Source organism: Episyrphus balteatus, chromosome 3 (genome assembly GCF_945859705.1).
Source record: "Episyrphus balteatus chromosome 3, idEpiBalt1.1, whole genome shotgun sequence".
NCBI classification, from domain to species: Eukaryota; Metazoa; Arthropoda; class Insecta; order Diptera; family Syrphidae; genus Episyrphus; species Episyrphus balteatus.
Genome location: NC_079136.1, coordinates 35,682,282 through 35,701,894, shown reverse-complemented (window position 1 = coordinate 35,701,894; position 19,613 = coordinate 35,682,282). Strand labels below are relative to the sequence as shown.

Here is a 19,613-nt window from a genome sequence, read left to right as displayed (position 1 = left end):
ACGAAAAACTAGAGTTACGAATTCTAAAGTTATGTTAAGCTATGACATGTGATTTTTGGGTTGGCAACAATTGCGAGGAACGATATGGAATTATGGAAATACAAACAAGAGATTAACATTTTTCTCATTGGTCAGAACTAAATGAGTAAAGCGAAAATGGGTGTTATTTAATCTTGTAAAATTTTGATTGAATAGGTATAGATATACATGTATGGTTTTGTTATTGTGAGAAGATCGCAAAAACTTTGAAATAGAAAAAAAAACATAAGTATACTTATGTAAGTTTGGGGGACATAATTGAAATTAACTTCTTATTTGTCCAACTAATATTGCACCTACGTATCGATATTCTCTTATTTATGTCTCCATAATTCCAAATCGTTCCTCGCAATTGTTGCCAACCCAAAAATCACATGTCATAGCTTAACATAACTTTAAAACTCGTAACTCTAGTTTTTCGTAACTTCAGTTTCGCGTAACTTTGACGGCCGTAACTCTGTCGCGCGTAACTCTGTTATTCGTAACTCCGTTACCATTTCCATCTGACAATCAGATTTTGTTAAAACTCGTGGACTTAAAATTCAGATTTAAAAAAATATATCAAAATTCTTTTGACTTGAAACACCCTTTAAAAAACATCAGGGAAATTATTTTGTGGGGCGTTAATAGTTGACATTTCCCTCGCTTTCAATCCATCAACCCCAACCAACTTCACTTCAAGTAAAATTTTCTTTCTGTTTCTGACAATTTCGTTTGCTTGCAATTATTCTCAGAAGTCAGAAGTTCTTTCATTAATTTTTGTAAACAATTTGTAACTTCGTTCAATTAAATAAAAACAAATTCTACTTATCTCAATTAAATAATTTATAAAAACTTAAACTCAAAATGTCTTATCAACTCTACAGAAATACCACTCTTGGAAATACACTCCAAGAAAGCCTCGATGAACTTATTCAGGTAAGAATTAAAAAAAAAATCATTTTTATTTCTACTTGATTTGTTGCATTCTTCCTTTTGTCTTTAATTTATTAAAATAAAAAATTAATTTAAAACCTACCCGCAGTTTGGACAAATCACACCCGCATTAGCATTTAAAGTTCTACTACAATTCGACAAATGCATTAACACTGCACTCAATCAACGGGTTAAGGCTCGTGTCACATTCAAGGCAAACAAATTGAATACGTATCGATTCTGTGACAACGTCTGGACACTTATGTTGAACGACGTTGAATTCCGAGAGGTCCATGAGTTTGCCAAGGTCGACAAAGTTAAAATAGTCGCCTGCGATGGAAAGAGTGAATTTAACTAAAAAAAAAACGACTTATTTTTATATAAAAAAAAGCAAGAAAAAAAGAACTCCGTTCCATATTGTTTGGACGTATTTTTTAATTTATTTTAATTGTGTTTTCCTGATAATAATTATTTTTTCCCTTTTGCACTACTTGGTCTATTGTATTGATAGTTTCTATAAAACGTACTTTTAGTACTAAATCTATAATTTTAAGATTTAAGCGATATGAAATATATTGAAGATTGTATAACTTTTTCTAATTAATAAATTGTTATGCCATGTCTATGATTTGTTTTATTCATTTTTTTTTTTTAGCTAACTCCCTGAATGCAGTGGTGTAGCTTGTAGCGCAAGTTGAAGAATTTTCAACTTTTATCTCAGCTGCAGTCTATTTTTGTAGGGTATTCAGCCAGTAAGATTGGATATAAAACATTAAGCTGCAAATGAACAAACTGTCTGTTTTGTTTTTGTTGACTCCTTACAATGTAGACAGTGCAAATATGCAAAAAGAATGAGCTTAAGCTCTATCTCAATTTTCAAAGCACCTTCACTGTAATGACGAAGAAAATTACAGCAACTCCTCGTGCTCAGATGAATGACACCTTGATCTGTCGTTTTAGTACAAACGACAACCGAAATAGGGGTCAATATCAGTTTTCTGGGGCCCTTTTTTGTAGAACGATATTTTTTTCTGGCTAGCGCAATTTTTTTGTGAAAAAGAGTATAGAAATTGTTTTTTAAACCAAAGAATAAGCTTTCTGCATCATTTGTTTTAATTTTCCAGCCCGAAAAACTATATAAAAATGCGTTTGAAAATGTTCACTTTTGTACTTTTGCACTTTCAGAGCCAATGTAGTTCAGACTTAACAATCATTTTGTAAGCCATAACTCCATACCTGAAGTCCGTTTATATGAAATTAACCTTAAAGGCATATGTAGTTATGCACTTTTAGCTAAAAGTGAACATTTTCAAATTCATTTTGTGAGAGTTTTCAGACCGAAAAATGAAAACCAAGTAGGTATGCCGAAAACTTATTTTTTGGTTCCAAACACAATTTTGGTAGTTTTTTTTTTAGAATCACTGCGCTAGGAAGAAACAATTTTTTTTTACTTATGTAAATTTCCCACTTTTTACAAAAAGTGCTCGTTTTAGTTATACCTTAATGAGTACAAATTATGGACTTATTTATGTTTTATTCCTGCCTTCTTTGTGATTTAAAAATAATAAATAAATATTCGAAATTAATTGTTTAGTTCCTCGCTCGTTTCGATGTGGTTGTACAATTTTTTACCTCTTCTGTATTTTTATAAATCATGTTTTTTGAACTCAAATAATGTTTTTTATCATGTTTTTTTTAAATTTCGAAATGACAGCTCTGTAATCGACTTGATATACAATAATCAAACACACACAAAATACAAACTACAATTTTAAATCTTTTTAAAAGAAGATACAAGGGTCTAACTATAAAATAAAAGAGGTGTGCCTCAATTTTGAGCAGGAGTGTATAGTTCTTGATTCAATACACATCGCTAAAAAGCATGATGATTTGTTTTTCTTTTTCATATAGTAATAATTAACATCAAATAGTTTTGTTAGGCGTAAGGTCATAAAGCATTCAACTCGGTTTATTGAAGAGCTAAATTAATCAGACAATTAAATTAATTTAAAATCGAGATTGTAAAAACTGGACATAAATGAAAAAGAAATACAAAAAAATAACTCAAATTTCGCAAAAACAAAGAACGACAAAACCATGTTTCAGTTACGAGTTTATTGAGGAAAACCATTTATTCAGTTTTATTTAAATCGTTTTCATGTTTATATCCACAAAATTTAATAAAAGTTGTTAGAAGCGTTGTGAAGACAATTTCTTACTTGAAACCGTTATATGAGAAGAAGACGCAATTTTCCCTTTATACCATTCTCACTTTTCATGTATTTTAAAATTATTGATACTCAATGTTCACTGGGAATTCATTACAAATTGGCAATCTATTTTTCAGGGGAATATGGCTGTTATACCTACATGATTTTTTGTTTCCCCAAAATTAATTTTGCTTCTGAAGTGATGAAACAAAAAAAAAAAATTAAATAGCAGTATCAGTAAGAGCTAAGAGATACCAGTATTTCCCAGTATTTTTGCTACGAAATAAAAAAAAATGATAACTTGTGGCAAATGATAGCGGGTGGCAATGGTGCAGTGGATGTAGTACTTGACTGCTAACCTGAAGGTTGTGGGTTCGAGCCCTACCTCAGGCAGCATTCTTTTCTTAATCCCCCAGCTTGGAAACCACCCGTGGGACTATATGAGTTAATAATCATCTTATTCTCAATTCACTGTACCAACAAAAAATCTTTCCTATCTTTCTATTCCTTCTAACTAGTGCCGTGCAGTTGCATTTAAAAGACCTTAGGTCTTACAGGCATATAGTTAAATTATTATTATTATTATTATAAATGGAAATAACATAAAAGTCTGGAGTGAATCCGGAGGAATCCTTAAATCTAAAATTACTTCAGAGTGAAAATTTGTTTAACCTTTTGTGGCGAGAAGGAAAACAAAACCTTTAAAAGTGCAAACAAAAAAAAAAAACAACCTCAGGAAAACAGAATGAATTTTAACCAAAAAACTAATTTCTATTATAATTGACTCGTATTTGCCTATCGTTTGCTTTCGTTTTTGTTTAACTCTCATAATCAGTACATTTTCGGTTTCACGTGAAATAGATTCCACTCGAAAAAAAATTAATTTCACTTTTCCCTCATAGTGAGTTTTGGAACAAAAAAAAAAGGAATTCAACCCTAATCTCTCATGGAGCGACAGGAGCCCCAGGACATTAACCAATAGTCGTCTACTCTTACTGCTCGATTGTATAGGGTCAAGTGATTGTACAAAGTTACATGCAGACACCCCAAGTTGAAGGTAGTCTCCGTATTGAAGTACAAAAATTATAGACGGCTAGCTAGAGATCCAGCTGTCAAAGTCTATTAAATGCGGCTTTGCACAGACGATTGCAAGTCGCGCCCAGCCCCAAACAAAACTTCCACTTTCTAAAGTATTAAAAGAAATTGATTCATAGGTTTACATTCTCAGGATTTGATTATAACACCACTTCCTAAATTTTCCGACAGCGCGTCATCGCCTCTAAGACTATTCAAGCAAAAAAAAATATTTTGGATGAAATATTTACTTAGTATGCAGATGGAACGAAATTTTAGATTCCATACTAAATCTATATAGTTGATTTAAAATTTTTTGAGATAATTATGTAAGGTTATAAACTGGATCAATAGGGCTAAATTATAAAATTTTTATAAATTATTAAAAGCAAATATATCAGTAATTCTTAAGTCACAAGCTTTCGAACGAAAATTAAAATAAGCTTTAGATTTATTAAACAAGCGATCTGACCGACTGAATCTAACTTCTATTAAAAAAAAAAAAAAACTCTGGCGATAGTATTTTATTCATAGAGAGAAGCTTCTGTATTGAATTTGGTTTGATCCATATTAATATGATCTTCCCAAGAACAGATTAAATCCATCAAACTTTTGCTTCCACACGCAAATCGATATACATTTATATTATTTTACAAACAAATAAATTTATACATTTATGTTCTGTAATAATAAACTATGTTTCTAAGGATTTGCATGAATTTATTGGAAAAAGAAAACACAACTCTGTTAGTCTATAAAGGGTAAAGGGATACATGGTAAGTTTTTTTTGTTGTAGTTGTATAGCTTTTATGCCGTTAAATTTGTTTAAAAGTAAAAGTACATAATTGGAGTTTCAGTAGCGACCTTTCCGTCCGTCATTTCGATTGTTATTCTCCCGACTGCGAGAACGACGACGATCACGAGACCTGGATCGACGTCTCCTTGGCGACCTAGACTTTGAGCGGGATCCTCGTCCTCTGCGACGTGAATACAAATATCTAAAATAAAAATAAGAGTTAATCAAGTAGTCAATCCAAGTTATTTATTGTACCTTCTAAGTTCCCTTGATATTGGTTTGAGATGCATAAAATTACAAAAACCCGATCGCGTACATTCACCCATTTCATATTGACGACAACAGGCTTCTCGAAAATCAGTCACCGGCGATAATTCGGAATAAACTGGTCGGCCACCAAACCAGCGATTATTTAAATCAGTGGCTGCCTTCTCGGCGTCCACTTCATTGCGGAACTTTATGTATACATTGCCGACTAAATGGTCACCCAAATTGTCGCAAACATTCAATTCTTCAATTTCGCCGTATTTGTCTTCGCATTCGACAAATACGTCTTCAAAGAAATTGTCATAATGCTCTTGCATTTCTTCGTCCGAAACATTAGCAACCACTTAAAAAAAGTAAAGAATATAAAACAAATGCTAGGCTCAGTCTCGAGAGGACCGGCAAATGAACTTGATTTTGTACTCACAATGGCTACCATCAGCAGATTTAGCAGAGTTTTGTGGATTTACGTACAAATTTTGTAGGACCACAGTTTGAGAGAATGTTGGTTTGTTATGGATGCGCGAGCATCTGTCCCCATGTCGACATGCTCCTATTTTGAAGTAAAATGAACAATTAACCCTAAAAAAAATGGAAATAATGTTTAACGAAAGGAAGCACTGAAATTCTAGATTATTATAAAACTAGCTTACTTGTCCTTTTCGGTACCAAAAATAGATGCCAAATATTCGGCCATGTTTTAGCTTAGACAATTCAATAGTGTTTTTTTGTTTTTAATTTGTTCTTTCTTTGATTTTTGTTCTATATTATATTTGTTTTCTAAAAAATGAAATAAAATTTTACGCACAAAATCACAACTATACACGAAAAAAACTAGTGTGACAAATAAATGGCGATTTTTTAATTTTTTTTTGTGATAATGAGTGCATTCAGTAAGTTAAAGCGGTTGACTGGTTTGTGAGATGGTAGAATTCAGAGGATGTGTGGAAAAGAATAGAAATTTAAGGAAGAGGGCACATCTATTATAAAAATAAAATAAAATAAAATAAAATAAAATAAAATAAAATAAAATAAAATAAAATAAAATAAAATAAAATAAAATAAAATAAAATGAAATAAAATAAAATAAAATAAAATAAAATAAAATAAAATAAAATAAAATAAAATAAAATAAAATAAAATTAAATAAAATAAAATAAAATAAAATAAAATAAAATAAAATAAAATAAAATAAAATAAAATAAAATAAAATAAAATAAAATAAAATAAAATAAAATAAAATAAAATAAAATAAAATAAAATAAAATAAAATAAAATAAAATAAAATAAAATAAAATAAAATAAAATAAAATAAAATAAAATAAAATAAAGGCTTGGCCACACTGGAGGGTATGCGGTAGCGGTACGGGTAGCGGTGAGGGTACTTGTATGAAAAAAATTCCAAACTGACACATCAACGTTCAGGTGTGGAATTTTTTTAGTACAAATATCGTTACCGCTATACCGCATACCCTCCGGTGTGGCCAAGCCTTAAATTAAAGTAAAATGGAATCAAGTCGTGAGGTCGTTGAAATCGCTTTTGTGCAGAAGAAGAAAAAAAGAGTTAAGCCTTAAGCTTGGTACGCTGCTCGCGCTAAATTTTAGCTGAGATAAAATTCCCATACAAGTTATCGATAACTTGTATGGGATCCATTTTATCTCGGCTAAAAATTTTCGATAATTTGTATGGAAGCTAAAATTTAGCGCGAGCAGCGTACCAGGCTTTAACTACAATGACCTAAAAAGTTAAAAAGTGGAAAATTTACAAAAGTAACATTTTTTTAATTTCTTTCTAGCGCTATTTGTTTTTGGAAAAAACTGCAAAAATTGCTTTTTTAAACCGAAAAATAAGCTTTCTGAATCATTATTTTAAATTTTGTGGTGGGAAAAACTGTCACAAAATGAGTTTGAAAATTTTGACTTTTTGCAAAAAGTGGCCGTTACTGTTTATGTGCTATTAAATGTTTTCTATTTACTTGTTTAATAAAAAACAATAGAACATCCCTACAAACAATTTTGCTCCTACACAAGCTTTACACAAGCAACTACTGCACATGTAAAGCTTTATACAAGCAAAATTGTTAGTCGGGATACCGTTCAAAAGAGTGCTTTTTTTTCTTTGTTTGCCAATAATTTGGAGGGGTCTGGGGTGTTGCAGGATTAAAATAATTAAGTAAAGCCTTAACTACAATGACCTAAAAAGTGAAAAAGTGGGAAATTAACAAAAGTAAAAATTTCTTATTTCTTTGGAAAAAAAAAACTATAAAAATTGTTTTTTAAACCAAAAAATAAGCTTTCTGCATCATTATTTTTAATTTTGTGCTAGGAAAAACTGTCACGAAATGAGTTTGAAAATTTTCACTTTTTGACTTTTTGCAAAAAGTGGCCGTTGTAGTTAAGGCTTAACTACAAACACCACTTTTTCAAAAAGTACAAAAGTGAAAATATTTTTTTTCTAGCAAGCGCAATTTTTGTTTGTGAAAAAGAGTATACAAATTGTTTACTAGACAAAAAAATAAGCTTTCTGCATCATTTGCTGTAATTTATCAGGTCGAAAAATTATACAAATATGCCTTTGAAAATGTTCACTTTTGTACTTTTTAACTTTTTGAGCCTTAAGCCTGGTACGCTGCTCGCGCTAAATTTTAGCTCCCATACAAATTATCGAAAATTTTTAGCCGAGATAAAATGGATCCCATACAAATTATCGATAACTTGTATAGAAATTTTATCTTGGCTAAAATTTAGCGCGAGCAGCGTACTAGGCTTTACTAATAATCAAATTTAAAGCTCGCTTTAATTTTTACCTTAATTCTAAATATTTCACAGTACCAAAAACCAATTAAATAGTCAGGTTAAAGGCTAACTCTTGGTTAAATTTTATAGTTAAGTTTCCGAACTATAAATTTTAATCGAGCATTAGCCTTTAACTTGACTATTAAGGCTTAACTACATACACCACATTTTGAAAAAGTACAAAAGTGAAAATATTTTTTTTTTGGTTAGCGCAATTGTATTGTGAAAAAGAGCATACAAATTATTTATTAGACCAAAAAATAAGCTTTTTGCATTATTTGTTTTAATTTTTCAGGCCGAAAAGCTATTCAAAATTGCTTTTGAAAATTTTCACTTTTGTACTTTTTCACTTTTTGAGCCAATGTAGTTAAGGCTTTAAATTGGTTTTTGGTATTGTGAACAATGTAGAATTAAGGTACAAATTAAAGTCAGCTTTAAATTTGATTATTGGTAGGGCCCAATGTAGTTAAGGCTTAATACCTTAAAACGTCAAACGAAAACCTAAAAAAAATTTCCGGTGGGAACACATTTCAAGTTTTCAAAAAATTTTTGTCGAAAACCGCGTTTTGGATCTGGTGGGAAAAGGCTATTAAGGCCGTGTGTGAATTGCGTTAGATAGTTAACACCGTGTAAAATTTTTGACACTATTGAATAAAAAATGTTCAGCTGTTAAAAATTTAATGGGCTCTGGGGCCTTGTTAAATTAGGTTAAATTTTGTTTGCAGATGGTTTTGTTTTTTTTTTTTTTTTATTAAAAAGGAGTTTCATGGCAGAAAAGAGGCAGAGAAAAATATTAAACAATAAGCCATACAGCTGAAATTTTTTTATTCACCTCAATAGTGTCAAAAATTTTACACGGGGTTAACATAACGCAATTCACACACGGCCTAAGACATATCGTGTAGCCTCCACCTGAAACATTCTCAAACATTTTCATACCACTGAACGTATTCATTTTTCTAAGAAACTCCCACCACCAAAGTCTCTGCAATCGACAAGAAGATATATATTTTCTTCTCACCTTCAACAAACTCTTCATCTCTCTTACTCATTCTATTTTTCTTTTCACATCTACATTTTTATTTCGTCTTTTATCGGCGATTCTCCTTCTTTAAAAAATCCAAAAATTTTCTTCATTCAGTTGCGGAGTTCGAGTGAGAGAGTGGTATTTTATCGGAAAATTCTTTACAGCATAAAACAAAAAAATAAAAAAAGAAATTTATTTTATTTTGGTTTTTTTGTTCAATCACCAATTGTTTAAAAATTCAATTCAATTTCAACTCAAATTGATAAAAAAGTATATTTTGACGACAAACAAGAAAAAAGAAATGAATCCAAGTTAAGAACTTGAATCAGTCAAAAGCTTGTAAAAAAGGAGAAATAGAAAAAACGTAAAAAAAATTCTAACAGAATCTTGGGAATCTGAAAATTCTTTAAATAAGTTTTTTTTTCTCATTTTTAGTGAATGTAAAAAAAAAGTTAAAAGTGATTCCAACCAACAGAATAAAAGAATACAAAAAAAAAAAAAAGAAGGAAGCCAAAAAAATTCTTTCAAGAAAAAAGTGCTTTGTGTTATTTTGTTTCCCCATTTTTCTTCGTGTGTTCACTTTACTTCTTCAACAACCTCCTACCAAGCCAATTGGGGAAAAAAAAAGTATATTCATTTCATTACATTTACAAAAAAAAATTGTACTAAATTATAAATTTGTATAAAAATTGTTTAAATCAAAACAAAAAAAGTGCAACTGTATTTGTTTGAAAAAGAAAAATAAACGAATTTTCTTCTTTGTTCTTTTAAAACAAAACGAGAAAGAAAAAAAAAATTGTAATAGAAAAAAAGTTTTGTTTGTTTTACATGGAAGTGCGTGGGCGTTGGTCATCTCTTTTACCCCCATCAGTGCAATAGGTTAAAACTAATAGAGTTGTTCGTTTCACTCTCATACAAAAATCGAAGCCGCGAGCTCTACATTTTTTTGTGTTTGTTTGATTCTCTATTTTTTTCACTCTCAGTGCAATCAAAAAAAAAATTCTCTCGGTGTTATTTTTTTTTTGTCCTCATCAATTTCATGTTTTGATGGTTTTTCTGGAATAAAATTGCTTGCATTTTGAGAAAATTGAAATCTTGTGTAGTAGATCGAAAGATTGCAACACTACCCAAAGCTGGATTATTTTAAATCGGAAGACATTGGATCTCTGCAGGAAAACAATTCCGGAGTGACCAACAAAATGGTCAAACGGTAAGTTCTGTTCTATTCCATTCATGGTTCTGTCAGGTTTTTCTTTAAAAAAAAAAGTATTAGAATTTGACGCCATTTTTAATTGAAAACCAAAAAAAAAAACAGGACAATCAGGGAATAAAAAAAAGCTTTGCATTGTTTACATCGTGTTGGCTGGTTCCTGTACACTATCTCTCTCTCTCTCTCTCTCTCTCTGTTTCTCCTCTTCATTCGTGGGTGGCCATTTGTTGGTTTTGAGATCTGTTCGGCTCGGCTTTGGTCGTCGCCGGAACGGAAGGGGTTTTTGGTATTTAATTTTACAGTAAAATTCTATCAGACTCCATCTGGTGGTGAATCACTTGCTTGCTTTGCTAGCTACTGCTATTGTCGTTTCGTCTGCAAGGATTTTCTGCTGCATTCAGTGACTTTTCAAGGATTTTTGATGATTTGTTGTTGTTTTTTTTTATGTTGTGTTGTTGGCCCTTTGGCCGGCTCCTCCGAATTTAAAAAAAAAAATATTGGAATATGTATGACTTCATCTGCGCAAAATTTTGTGTCTGTTGCTGAGGCAGGCAAAGGCACTGGAGGGTGTTTTTTTTTTCTTTCTTTCTTTTTTTACTTGGTTAACGAGTGGGTATTGTGGCAAAAAAAGTGTCACTAAGGGATTTTGTATGAATGGTATGGAATGATGATGATGATTTAGCAGGTTATGACGTTGTTGGTGGAGCTATCACGCAGAAACAGAGGCATAACGGATATTGTAGGTATATGAAAAAGAAGGCATTTGCATTTGTTCCATATTTAAGATGATAAAAGTAAGTATAAGTTGTTATTTAAATTATATTTTTTAGGAAAGATGGTCTTGGATCTAAGTTTCAATGTTAGAAACTTTCCAAACAGGCGAATAAACTTATTTCGCAGAAGTACTCGAGGCTAGCAAATTAATGCAGCAGATTAGACAAAATCTGAAAGTTGCGATTTGGAACGTTGGAAGTATGATATGTCGAGCTTGAAGAGATGATGAAAACAAGGCGAGTAGACATTTTGAGTGTCCAAAAGAATGAAATGGCAAAACACTAAAAACAAAGCCCGTTTTGTTGGACCTGAAGACAAGAGAATACAAGATGTTTTACTACAGGACAGAGTAAGGTAGAAACGGAATCGGTGTTATCGTTGCAGAAAAGCTACTTGGAAACGTTTTGGCTATTTCGAAATCCAGTTACCGTTTGATGTCTCTAAAACTGGTGATGGAAGGAAAGGTGTGGAATATAGTCAGTCATTTGGTCCCTAAATTGGATGTAAGCAGGTGGAAAAAGATGCATTTTAGCTAGATTTTAACAACCTCATTAAAAGTATCCCAAAGGATGACCTTTTGTCTGTGGATGGAGATTTAAATGGATATGTTGGAACGGTAACAAAGACTATGAGGACTGTCACGAAGGGTCTTGGATACGAAACTAAAAATTTTTCTGATGAAGAAAATCTAAGCATGTGGCCACAATAAATACTGCGCTCATAAGACATAGCCGACACCTTATCACTTATAGCAGCGATAGAAATAAAACTCAGATCGACTTCCATCTGGTATTTATGTATAATTTCATAAAGCCGCTAGTGAAAGATTGCAAAGTGATATTAGGAGAAACGATCATACAGTAACACCATTTCGTACTGAAAAACTTTTTTTTATGTAACGAAGGTGACTATCGGGAAAATATGAAATTATGAAAAATTCTAAATGAAACTCCAATCACGACAAAGAAACATGGTGATGGAGCGATGAAGTCAAAGCAGTGATATCTAAGAAAAAGTCCGCTTTCAAATCTTGGTTAAAATGCATTCTCATAATAGAGACGAAAAAGCACGACCCGAAAAAACTGCAAACGTTGCAAGAAAAAAGCAAAGAAGAAACGTGCCCAGCACAAAGCAGAGAGCACCAAAATCATATGTATTTTCAAAAGTGCCGCTCAAAGAAGAAGGAATGCTCAGGAAAATTGCTCACCAAAGTTTATTAACGATGCTCAAAGCCTACACTTTGTTTATGACAGCAAAATTCTTCACAGATGGCGTTGGCAACAGTATTGTGACAGGCTTCTAGATGAGCAACTTCCCAGTTCTCATCAGCGGTGATCAAGTGCCTAATCATTGGAGAGAAACCTACTTTCTACAAAAAATAGAGGGCACACCAAACAGCTATAAAACCGTTTGATTAAGCTGATGAACGGGTTTTAGTGGGCCAACTACTAAAAATAATACAGCTCTTTATCACAGTCCTTAACTTTCTGCTTGAAGGCCCCTTAACCGAAAACCAATCTCTGCACTGCTGTTGTTAGTCCAGCCTGGCCACATTAATGGAAATTGTATAGCTAATAAACTCGCTAAAAGTGGAACAACCTAGCCAATCCTCTTTCTTTAAGGGAGGAAGTTGGCATACGTATAGATTCTTTTATAGTCATACCAAGGCAGGATGCTATTTAATATCCAAACCATAGGTGGAACAAAATTTCGCACTTGTTAGGCAACAAAAAATATAAATATGAAGATAAGATCAGGAAAGTACATTTGTACTTTTTGCAGAAATTGGGTAGTCACAATTCCTTAAACAATAAAAGTCACGAACAAATTCTTAACTGAATAACGAAATGAAACCTTTTGGGTTGCTTTGAAAGAATGGTTTTTCGACTATGTTGCTGTACCAGATATACAGGCTTAACAGTGACATTTCTCGATGATCAGAAAGTTGAATAATACGAATTGAATAGAGTGGCTAAGATGGATGTAAGACATGGAGCGTATGAAGACTAGCGCCGCAGTCAAGTCTTAGTATTCAACCACGAACACTTGACATCGTGGTTTCAATCACGTAGGCCTTCTGATTGCTTTGAATATCAGCGATTAACCACCGCATGGGTATTTCTTATAATTTAAGGATTCGCAGTTTTCGGAAAAACTAATTTCCCACTTTAAAAACGGCATTGACAAGTCCAATCTCTAAACATAATATATTTTTGTTTGTTATACAAATCTTAAAATCTTTTAGCTATTGCGTCTTCAGTGCATTATGCACTTACTTCCTGATTCAATGGTCATCATATTTAATCTTTTGACCTTGTTTCTTTCTTTTATATTGTATTGACTGAAATGGATTAAATGTATTTTTTCAATAAATTTCTTCGCACAAAATAAAAACAAATCATATTGCACCACAAAATGAAATGAAATCACAATAACAGTAAACACACATTCCGATTAACCTCCCTCTTAAAAAGCTTTCACATGCAACACATCGCATATATTTAAGTAAATACACCAGAATGCTAACTGCTTTGTGCATTCCCACTTAACAAAGATGAATTAAATCAACAAAACACTTGACACATTCGCCACCTCTTAGCAAATTAAGGCCAACAGCGAGAGAGAGAAATGATGACTACTGTCTCGACTACTGCCTGCCTTCGTGTGGTGTCATCTTCCTCCCCCATCTTCATCCCTATCCCCATAGCTATTGCTTGCCATTGCCCTCGCAATCTCACCCCAGCTTTTGAGATTGAAGTAATTTTAATTCAAACCGAAATTCATTTAGCCACAATTAGCTTATTGTTGTGACTATTCTCTGACAAACAGATCATAGTTTGTAGTGAGCATTCCAATGCCCAGCATAATCTCTATCTCGAGAAAGAAAAAAAACTTAACTTAAAGCCGTCGTCAGCAGCTTTTTATCAATCATCATGGAAAGTATGACAAGTGGTTCCTTGGAGATTATATGCAGCCGCTTTTGTATGCAATTCATACGAATTAACACGATTCTACATTATTCAAGAATTAATAGCGAGCTGTTTCTATGTGCGTGCATAGTCAGTTATGATTCCAGAGTCTCTCCTTTATCTGTCATCAATTGTTGTGTCGAATAATGACTTTGAGAGCAGCAGCATCGTCATACTCAACACAAAGTAATTTTGCAACAAATATTTAATTCAATAACTGGCAAGGCTGAAATGTCATTGAACGGCATCGAAAAAATGCTGCTGCGCCATACCGATACCAGTCACTGGCACTGGCACTGGCCTGGCACTTAAATTGACAAGAAAATAATATGCATTTCTGTTGATTCCAACAATAAAATTTTGTCTAGTATAAACAATTCCAATCGGAATGACGCAGTCTCGGGGGAAAAAAAGGTGATAGGACAGACGCGGTCTTATCAAGTTTTTTTTTTTGTATTTCTTCTCTTTATACAATACTCGTATAATGTAAATATATACATATATTATCAGCGGATGATTAAAGTAAAAACAACGAGAATCTTGTTTACATTGATTGTTTGATTTTGAAATGAGGAGCGCTCCAGTGTCGAGTGCAGCAAAGAACATTAATACAAGCTTTACGCTTTGCTATATAAAGTTTTTCATCTCTCATTAAATATTTATTTTTTTTATATTTTTTTTCTTGTTGTTTTTGTTGTTGATTATTTCGTTAAGTACGAAGTTTAATTATAATTACCAACAAAAAAAATTCAAGTATTTTGGTTGCAAAACGTTAAGTTAAGTAGGTTCTCGTATATTTTTAAGAGTTTTTTCAATGTCGTTTTGGTTTAAGATAAGGAAAATAATATAAACATAAAAAAATGTAGAATGTGAAACAATTTTTGTTGTTATTAAATTGTTTATTTTTTGTATCTTTTTGCATTGTTTCTATATTTGCAGCAGATCAAAGTCATCGTATCTTTCTTACTTAACTTTTGATGGCGCTCAAATTCCAGGGTTAAACGATCTTAATCGTCAAATCTGTGCAATTAGACCGGTTCTAGCTATCTGCCTCGATCGACGCAGAAGAAGTTAGTAGAAGTCATTCTCCACGATCATTCTATCTCAAATTCTCCAAGGTGTTTGGTTCGAAGAGTTTTGAACGTTTTGACCAAATAAGGGCCGCTGTAAAGCCCGTTAAATGTTTGTCTCTCTTTTCAACTGATTCATACTATTCATAGATGGCTCGAATAATTCTTTCTTTCAAAGCAAATCCACAAATTATCAACCGATCTCGAGAATATCCACGTCTCTGTCCCATACAGTTAGCACCAAAATTATGATGGTTTTATACAGAGTCTATTCGGTTAATAAAAGATTTCGTTGCAAGCCAGTAAATAAAATCTTTGTAGACTATTAACATAAATAACCTGTCTATTGAGATGTTCTGTTGAAATCGATGGTGTTGAATCTCTCATTCTAGCCGCCTTCGTTTCTACACTACAAAATGCACTATTGCCATACTCAATGATAAGCATGGTTCGGTTAATTAAAGGTGGTGAAAAATGGCTGACATACGAAAGTCACAAAAATTCAATTCACTAAAAATGTTGGGGGTGTCTGTACTGGCAAAACTGACTACAGGTCCGGTCAAAAATACTGACAACATTTTTTTTCATTTGTGGGCCGGTGTAATTGATCGGTTTTAATTCGACATATTGCGAGAAATCTTGTCAATTTTTTAAATAAGACCATTGGTGGCCATGAAGTTTCAGCAAGCCGCAGTGGAATATTAAGAACTAAGTAAGATAAGTAGCTTATTTCTTGTTTTTTAAACGCTGTAGTAATGCCCCGTGCAACTAAAAATTGGAAAGTATTTAAGTTTACTCGTAATCAAACAGCTTATGGAATTCGAGTATCCAAATCTAATTACTGTTCATCTAAACTAATACCTTGTTTCCACCAAAAAAGTTATGAAGCAAAAAAAGTTCTCGATACTCTCTTCAGCCTGATGAACTCAATGATTTTCTTCATACTGGATCTACTCCTGTTAATGATTTTGAAATGAACATTCATCTCAGCTCTTGAATTTCTGTTGCCAGGCCAGGTTGTATTTTGTGTTTTCAGTGTGCAATTACACGATGACTCAAAAATCATCACTCATTTCAAATAAAAGAGACACATGTTGATGTTTATCATTCGCAATCATTGATTTTAGAAAAAAGTCATAATTTTTGAGTCACCGCGTTAAAACGGACTTAGGGAGGAAAAAAAAAACTTTTAAAATCAAACATTTTTCTCTCTTCATTCATCGGTTCTTACAAAAATGTTTGTATCGTATATTATAGCTTAAAATTTGCATTTTAAAATATAAACAAAACAAAATATTTACTAACCTCATCCATTTCGTTGTTATTGGATTAGAAGCATAAGTTGACACTCGTTGTTAAAAATATTCAACTTAAGTTTTTTTGAATCGACTTCATACTTTCACTTTTTATTGTCGGCGTATATTAAATCACCTAATTTGTATGAAATATCTTTCGTGAGAAATGAAGATGAAAAAAAAAATGTATTTTCAACCTACCTTACACTTTTGAGGGCTTGGTATATTAGGTAATTAGTAACAAAAAAGTGGCATTATAATATTCTATCGCTTCTGGGAGAATAAATTATTAGAAAGCTTGTTAAAGAAATTTTGACGGTAGGTGTAGGTTTATTATTATGTTCTTCATTAAAGAGGTAGACATTTAATCTTTTTTGGAGGTTTTAACTCACTTACACAATTAAGTTGTAAATGGCTTTGATGAAAGGAATAATGGAATTTCGTTTTTATATAATCATGAGAACAAATGAAAACGACAGAACAATTCATATTTAATTTAAGTTATTTAAAAAAAAAATTAAAAACTGTATTTTAGGAACTGAACCAATTCGTTTTCAGCAAACTACTGACTTAAAAGTATCTGCTAATTATTACTAAAACAACATTGGTAACAAATGAGGTACACCGTTTATGGAATACTAAAATATGTATTTATTTTTCTAAACTGAACATATCAGTTTTTAGTATAAGGAGCATATAACTTTACAATTCATACACTTCGTTTGGTTAAATCGAGTTTTTACTCAAAGCTAATAACCTAATAGTAAACAAAAAATGAATTCAGTATTAATGCTAATTTATCTAATTTTATTAACAATGCTCAAGGCCAACTACTTGTGGAAAACGAAGAAATCCTCCACAGGTGGCGACAGTATTGTGACGAACTTCTAAATGAACAATTTCCAAGGCTACACTTTGCAATAACTTCACCTAACTTAAGCGAAGTATCCGATGTCACAGTCGAAGAAGTTAGTGAGGCTGTAAAATACTCCAAAAAGGGAAAAGCTGTTGGGCCAGACGAAATACCCTCAGAGTTTTGCAAAAAGATGGGAGACATCGGGTCTAGATGGCTCATGGTTCTTGTTTCCAAGCTTATACGAGGTGATCGAATGCCTAATCAATGGAGGGAAAGTTATCTTCTTCCAATATACAAAGGGAAGGGTGATACTCGAAGCTGTGATAATTACCGTTCGATTAAGCTGATGTCACACACCATGAAGATCGTTGAGCGAGTCTTGGGTAGCCGACTGCGAAAAATAATAAGGCTATCTGATGACCAGTGCGGGTTTGTTGCGGGTAAATCAACCACAGATGCAATCCAGAGTATCAGAATCATTATGGAAAAACATCGAGATTCCTTGGAGGATTTGCATGTGGTATTGGTTGATTTTGAAAAAGCATTCGATCGACAACGACGAGATCTGATATGGGTGGCCCTCAAACTATATCAATCATCGCGTAAGCGTAGGGTGGATGAAGTGGCGGGAAAATTCTGCTATCTTCTGTGATCGAAAAATGCCCCCTAAGCTGAAAGGAAGGCTCTACACCGCAGTTGTGCGTCCAGCACTCACATACGGTTCACAATGTTGGACAATGTACAAAAAGTATGAGAGTAAGTTAACGGCAGCTGAGATGAAGATGCTTCGCATGACAGCAGGAGTAACAAAGCTTGATAGAATTAGAAGTACAAAGATCCGAGGAAGCCTTCATGTTAAAAATACCATCTCCCAAAAAATTGAACACGACCGACTCAGTTGGTATTGCCATGTTCAAAGGAGAGATCCTGAGAACCCCGTCAAAAAAGCAATATCATATAACGTTCCAACACGAAATAAAAAGAAAGGTAGGCCTAAAAACTCCTGGTACAAGCAAATGCAAAAACACCAGCATTCAGTTGGCCTCAGAAACGGAACAATACAAAACCGGGAGGCTTGCCGCCGATTTCTGAGGTCAACCCGGCGAACCCCACAGGCGGATCACTAGTGTGAAGCAGTAACGTATGAAGGTTATGATCCCCTCGACATCGAGATCATAACAGCGCCGAGAAAAAGGAAGAAGAAGAAGAAGATTAATGCTAATTTATCTGCCTATCAATACATCAAGATATAAATTCATACATATATACATTTGATATAAATTCTAGAACAGGTGATTTTCATATTAAAATTTCAATTTTTTTTCAAATTTTCTCATAAAATCTGTAAAGACTTTGATTGCAAGTGATATTATGGAATTGATTCCAAATTTCAAATTTTCGACCTGAATTCTTGATTCGAAATACTGTCGAGTACATGCAAACCAGGGGCCCTTACATGTATTTCGTAAAGAAAGTGAATCCTATTCGAAAGTGGTAGAAACAATTTTTCTGTTTTCGAATGTTTTTGCCATTTGAAAACGAGTTATGGGCTACAAAAGTTCGACTCTCCCAATTCTCATTTGGAAAATGGTGAATTTTTTCTGATTTTGTTACTTGTTGTTCGCGATGAGTGTAAATAAGTGAAACGAAAAAATGAAAGCTTTTTTGACAAAAACCTTAAAAATTAATAAAAATAAACCTAATTGGCCTAATATGGCAAGGCACTGTAGTAACGTAACTGTGATTGCAAGAATACAAAATTTGTATTCACCTGCAAGAAATCTTATCAGTATTGTTAACCATTAAATTAATATAGAGTAAGTGTAGCAAATGTGGCCCACGTGGGTAATATGGCCCACCACTGTATTAACCAAACAATGACCCACAAGCAAATAAAAAAATTGTTTATTGAAAACATGTTTAACTAGGTAGTTTATTAAAAAAAAAAAATAGTTTATGAAGCATGTTTAAAATTAAAATGAGTGAATAATCCAAAGTATGGCCTACCCCAATTGTCGATTAAATTGATCAGTAGGCCATTTGGGGCACGTTTTCTCAATTGTATTTATTTCTCGTCCAAACCTCGGAAGACTGAGCAAAAAGAGGATATGATGAAATATTTTATATGGGAATTTTACTTACATTTAAATAAGACTCCCCTCTTTTTCCTGGCTCTTGTGACGTTTGAACTCTGAAGGCCTTGTATTTCGCAGAGAGTTTCTGCATTAATGCGTAAAGATATTTGCTTTCTGATCAAATCCCCTGTTTAAAAAATAAACTAATAAAAAATTCGATTATAACAACTGAACTTAACAGTA

The 19,613-nt window shown here is 32.7% G+C and overlaps 3 protein-coding genes across 4 annotated transcripts in view; 2 read left to right on the top strand and 1 right to left on the bottom strand.

The window, feature by feature from the left end:
* Positions 1 to 721: 721 nt before the first annotated feature.
* On the top strand, positions 722 to 1,577 carry LOC129914617 (transcription initiation factor IIA subunit 2). The gene is made up of 2 exons (XM_055993951.1): positions 722 to 957; positions 1,064 to 1,577. The coding sequence occupies exons 1-2, from the start codon at positions 886 to 888 to the stop codon at positions 1,310 to 1,312; spliced, it is 321 nt and encodes a 106-aa protein (XP_055849926.1). The 5' UTR covers positions 722 to 885; the 3' UTR covers positions 1,313 to 1,577.
* Positions 1,578 to 4,937: 3,360 nt separating this feature from the next.
* LOC129914074 (splicing factor U2af 38 kDa subunit) lies at positions 4,938 to 6,160 on the bottom strand. The gene is made up of 4 exons (XM_055993125.1): positions 5,952 to 6,160; positions 5,726 to 5,880; positions 5,290 to 5,644; positions 4,938 to 5,236 (listed from the first exon to the last, which is right to left on the bottom strand). The coding sequence occupies exons 1-4, from the start codon at positions 5,993 to 5,995 to the stop codon at positions 5,092 to 5,094; spliced, it is 699 nt and encodes a 232-aa protein (XP_055849100.1). The 5' UTR covers positions 5,996 to 6,160; the 3' UTR covers positions 4,938 to 5,091.
* Positions 6,161 to 9,211: 3,051 nt separating this feature from the next.
* LOC129913015 (protein pellino) overlaps positions 9,212 to 19,613 on the top strand; it is a 66,432-nt gene continuing 56,030 nt past the window's right edge. For both annotated transcript variants that reach the window (XM_055991339.1, XM_055991338.1), the window contains exon 1: positions 9,212 to 10,331. In XM_055991339.1, the coding sequence (XP_055847314.1) occupies positions 10,321 to 10,331 (11 nt within the window). In that variant the 5' untranslated portion in view covers positions 9,212 to 10,320. The remainder of the gene's footprint in view (positions 10,332 to 19,613) is intronic.

Bases quoted from the DNA above. Each gene is read 5' to 3' on its own strand.
- LOC129914617 (XM_055993951.1), top strand. From the start codon at position 886: ATGTCTTATCAACTCTACAGAAATACCACTCTTGGAAATACACTCCAA. The intron at 958-1,063 runs GTAAGAATTAAA...ACCTACCCGCAG, and splicing joins GCCTCGATGAACTTATTCAG to TTTGGACAAATCACACCCGC.
- LOC129914074 (XM_055993125.1), bottom strand. From the start codon at position 5,995: ATGGCCGAATATTTGGCATCTATTTTTGGTACCGAAAAGGACAA. The intron at 5,645-5,725 runs GTGAGTACAAAA...ACTTTTTTTAAG, and splicing joins ATCTGCTGATGGTAGCCATT to TGGTTGCTAATGTTTCGGAC. The intron at 5,237-5,289 runs GTACAATAAATA...TTTTTATTTTAG, and splicing joins ATATCAAGGGAACTTAGAAG to ATATTTGTATTCACGTCGCA.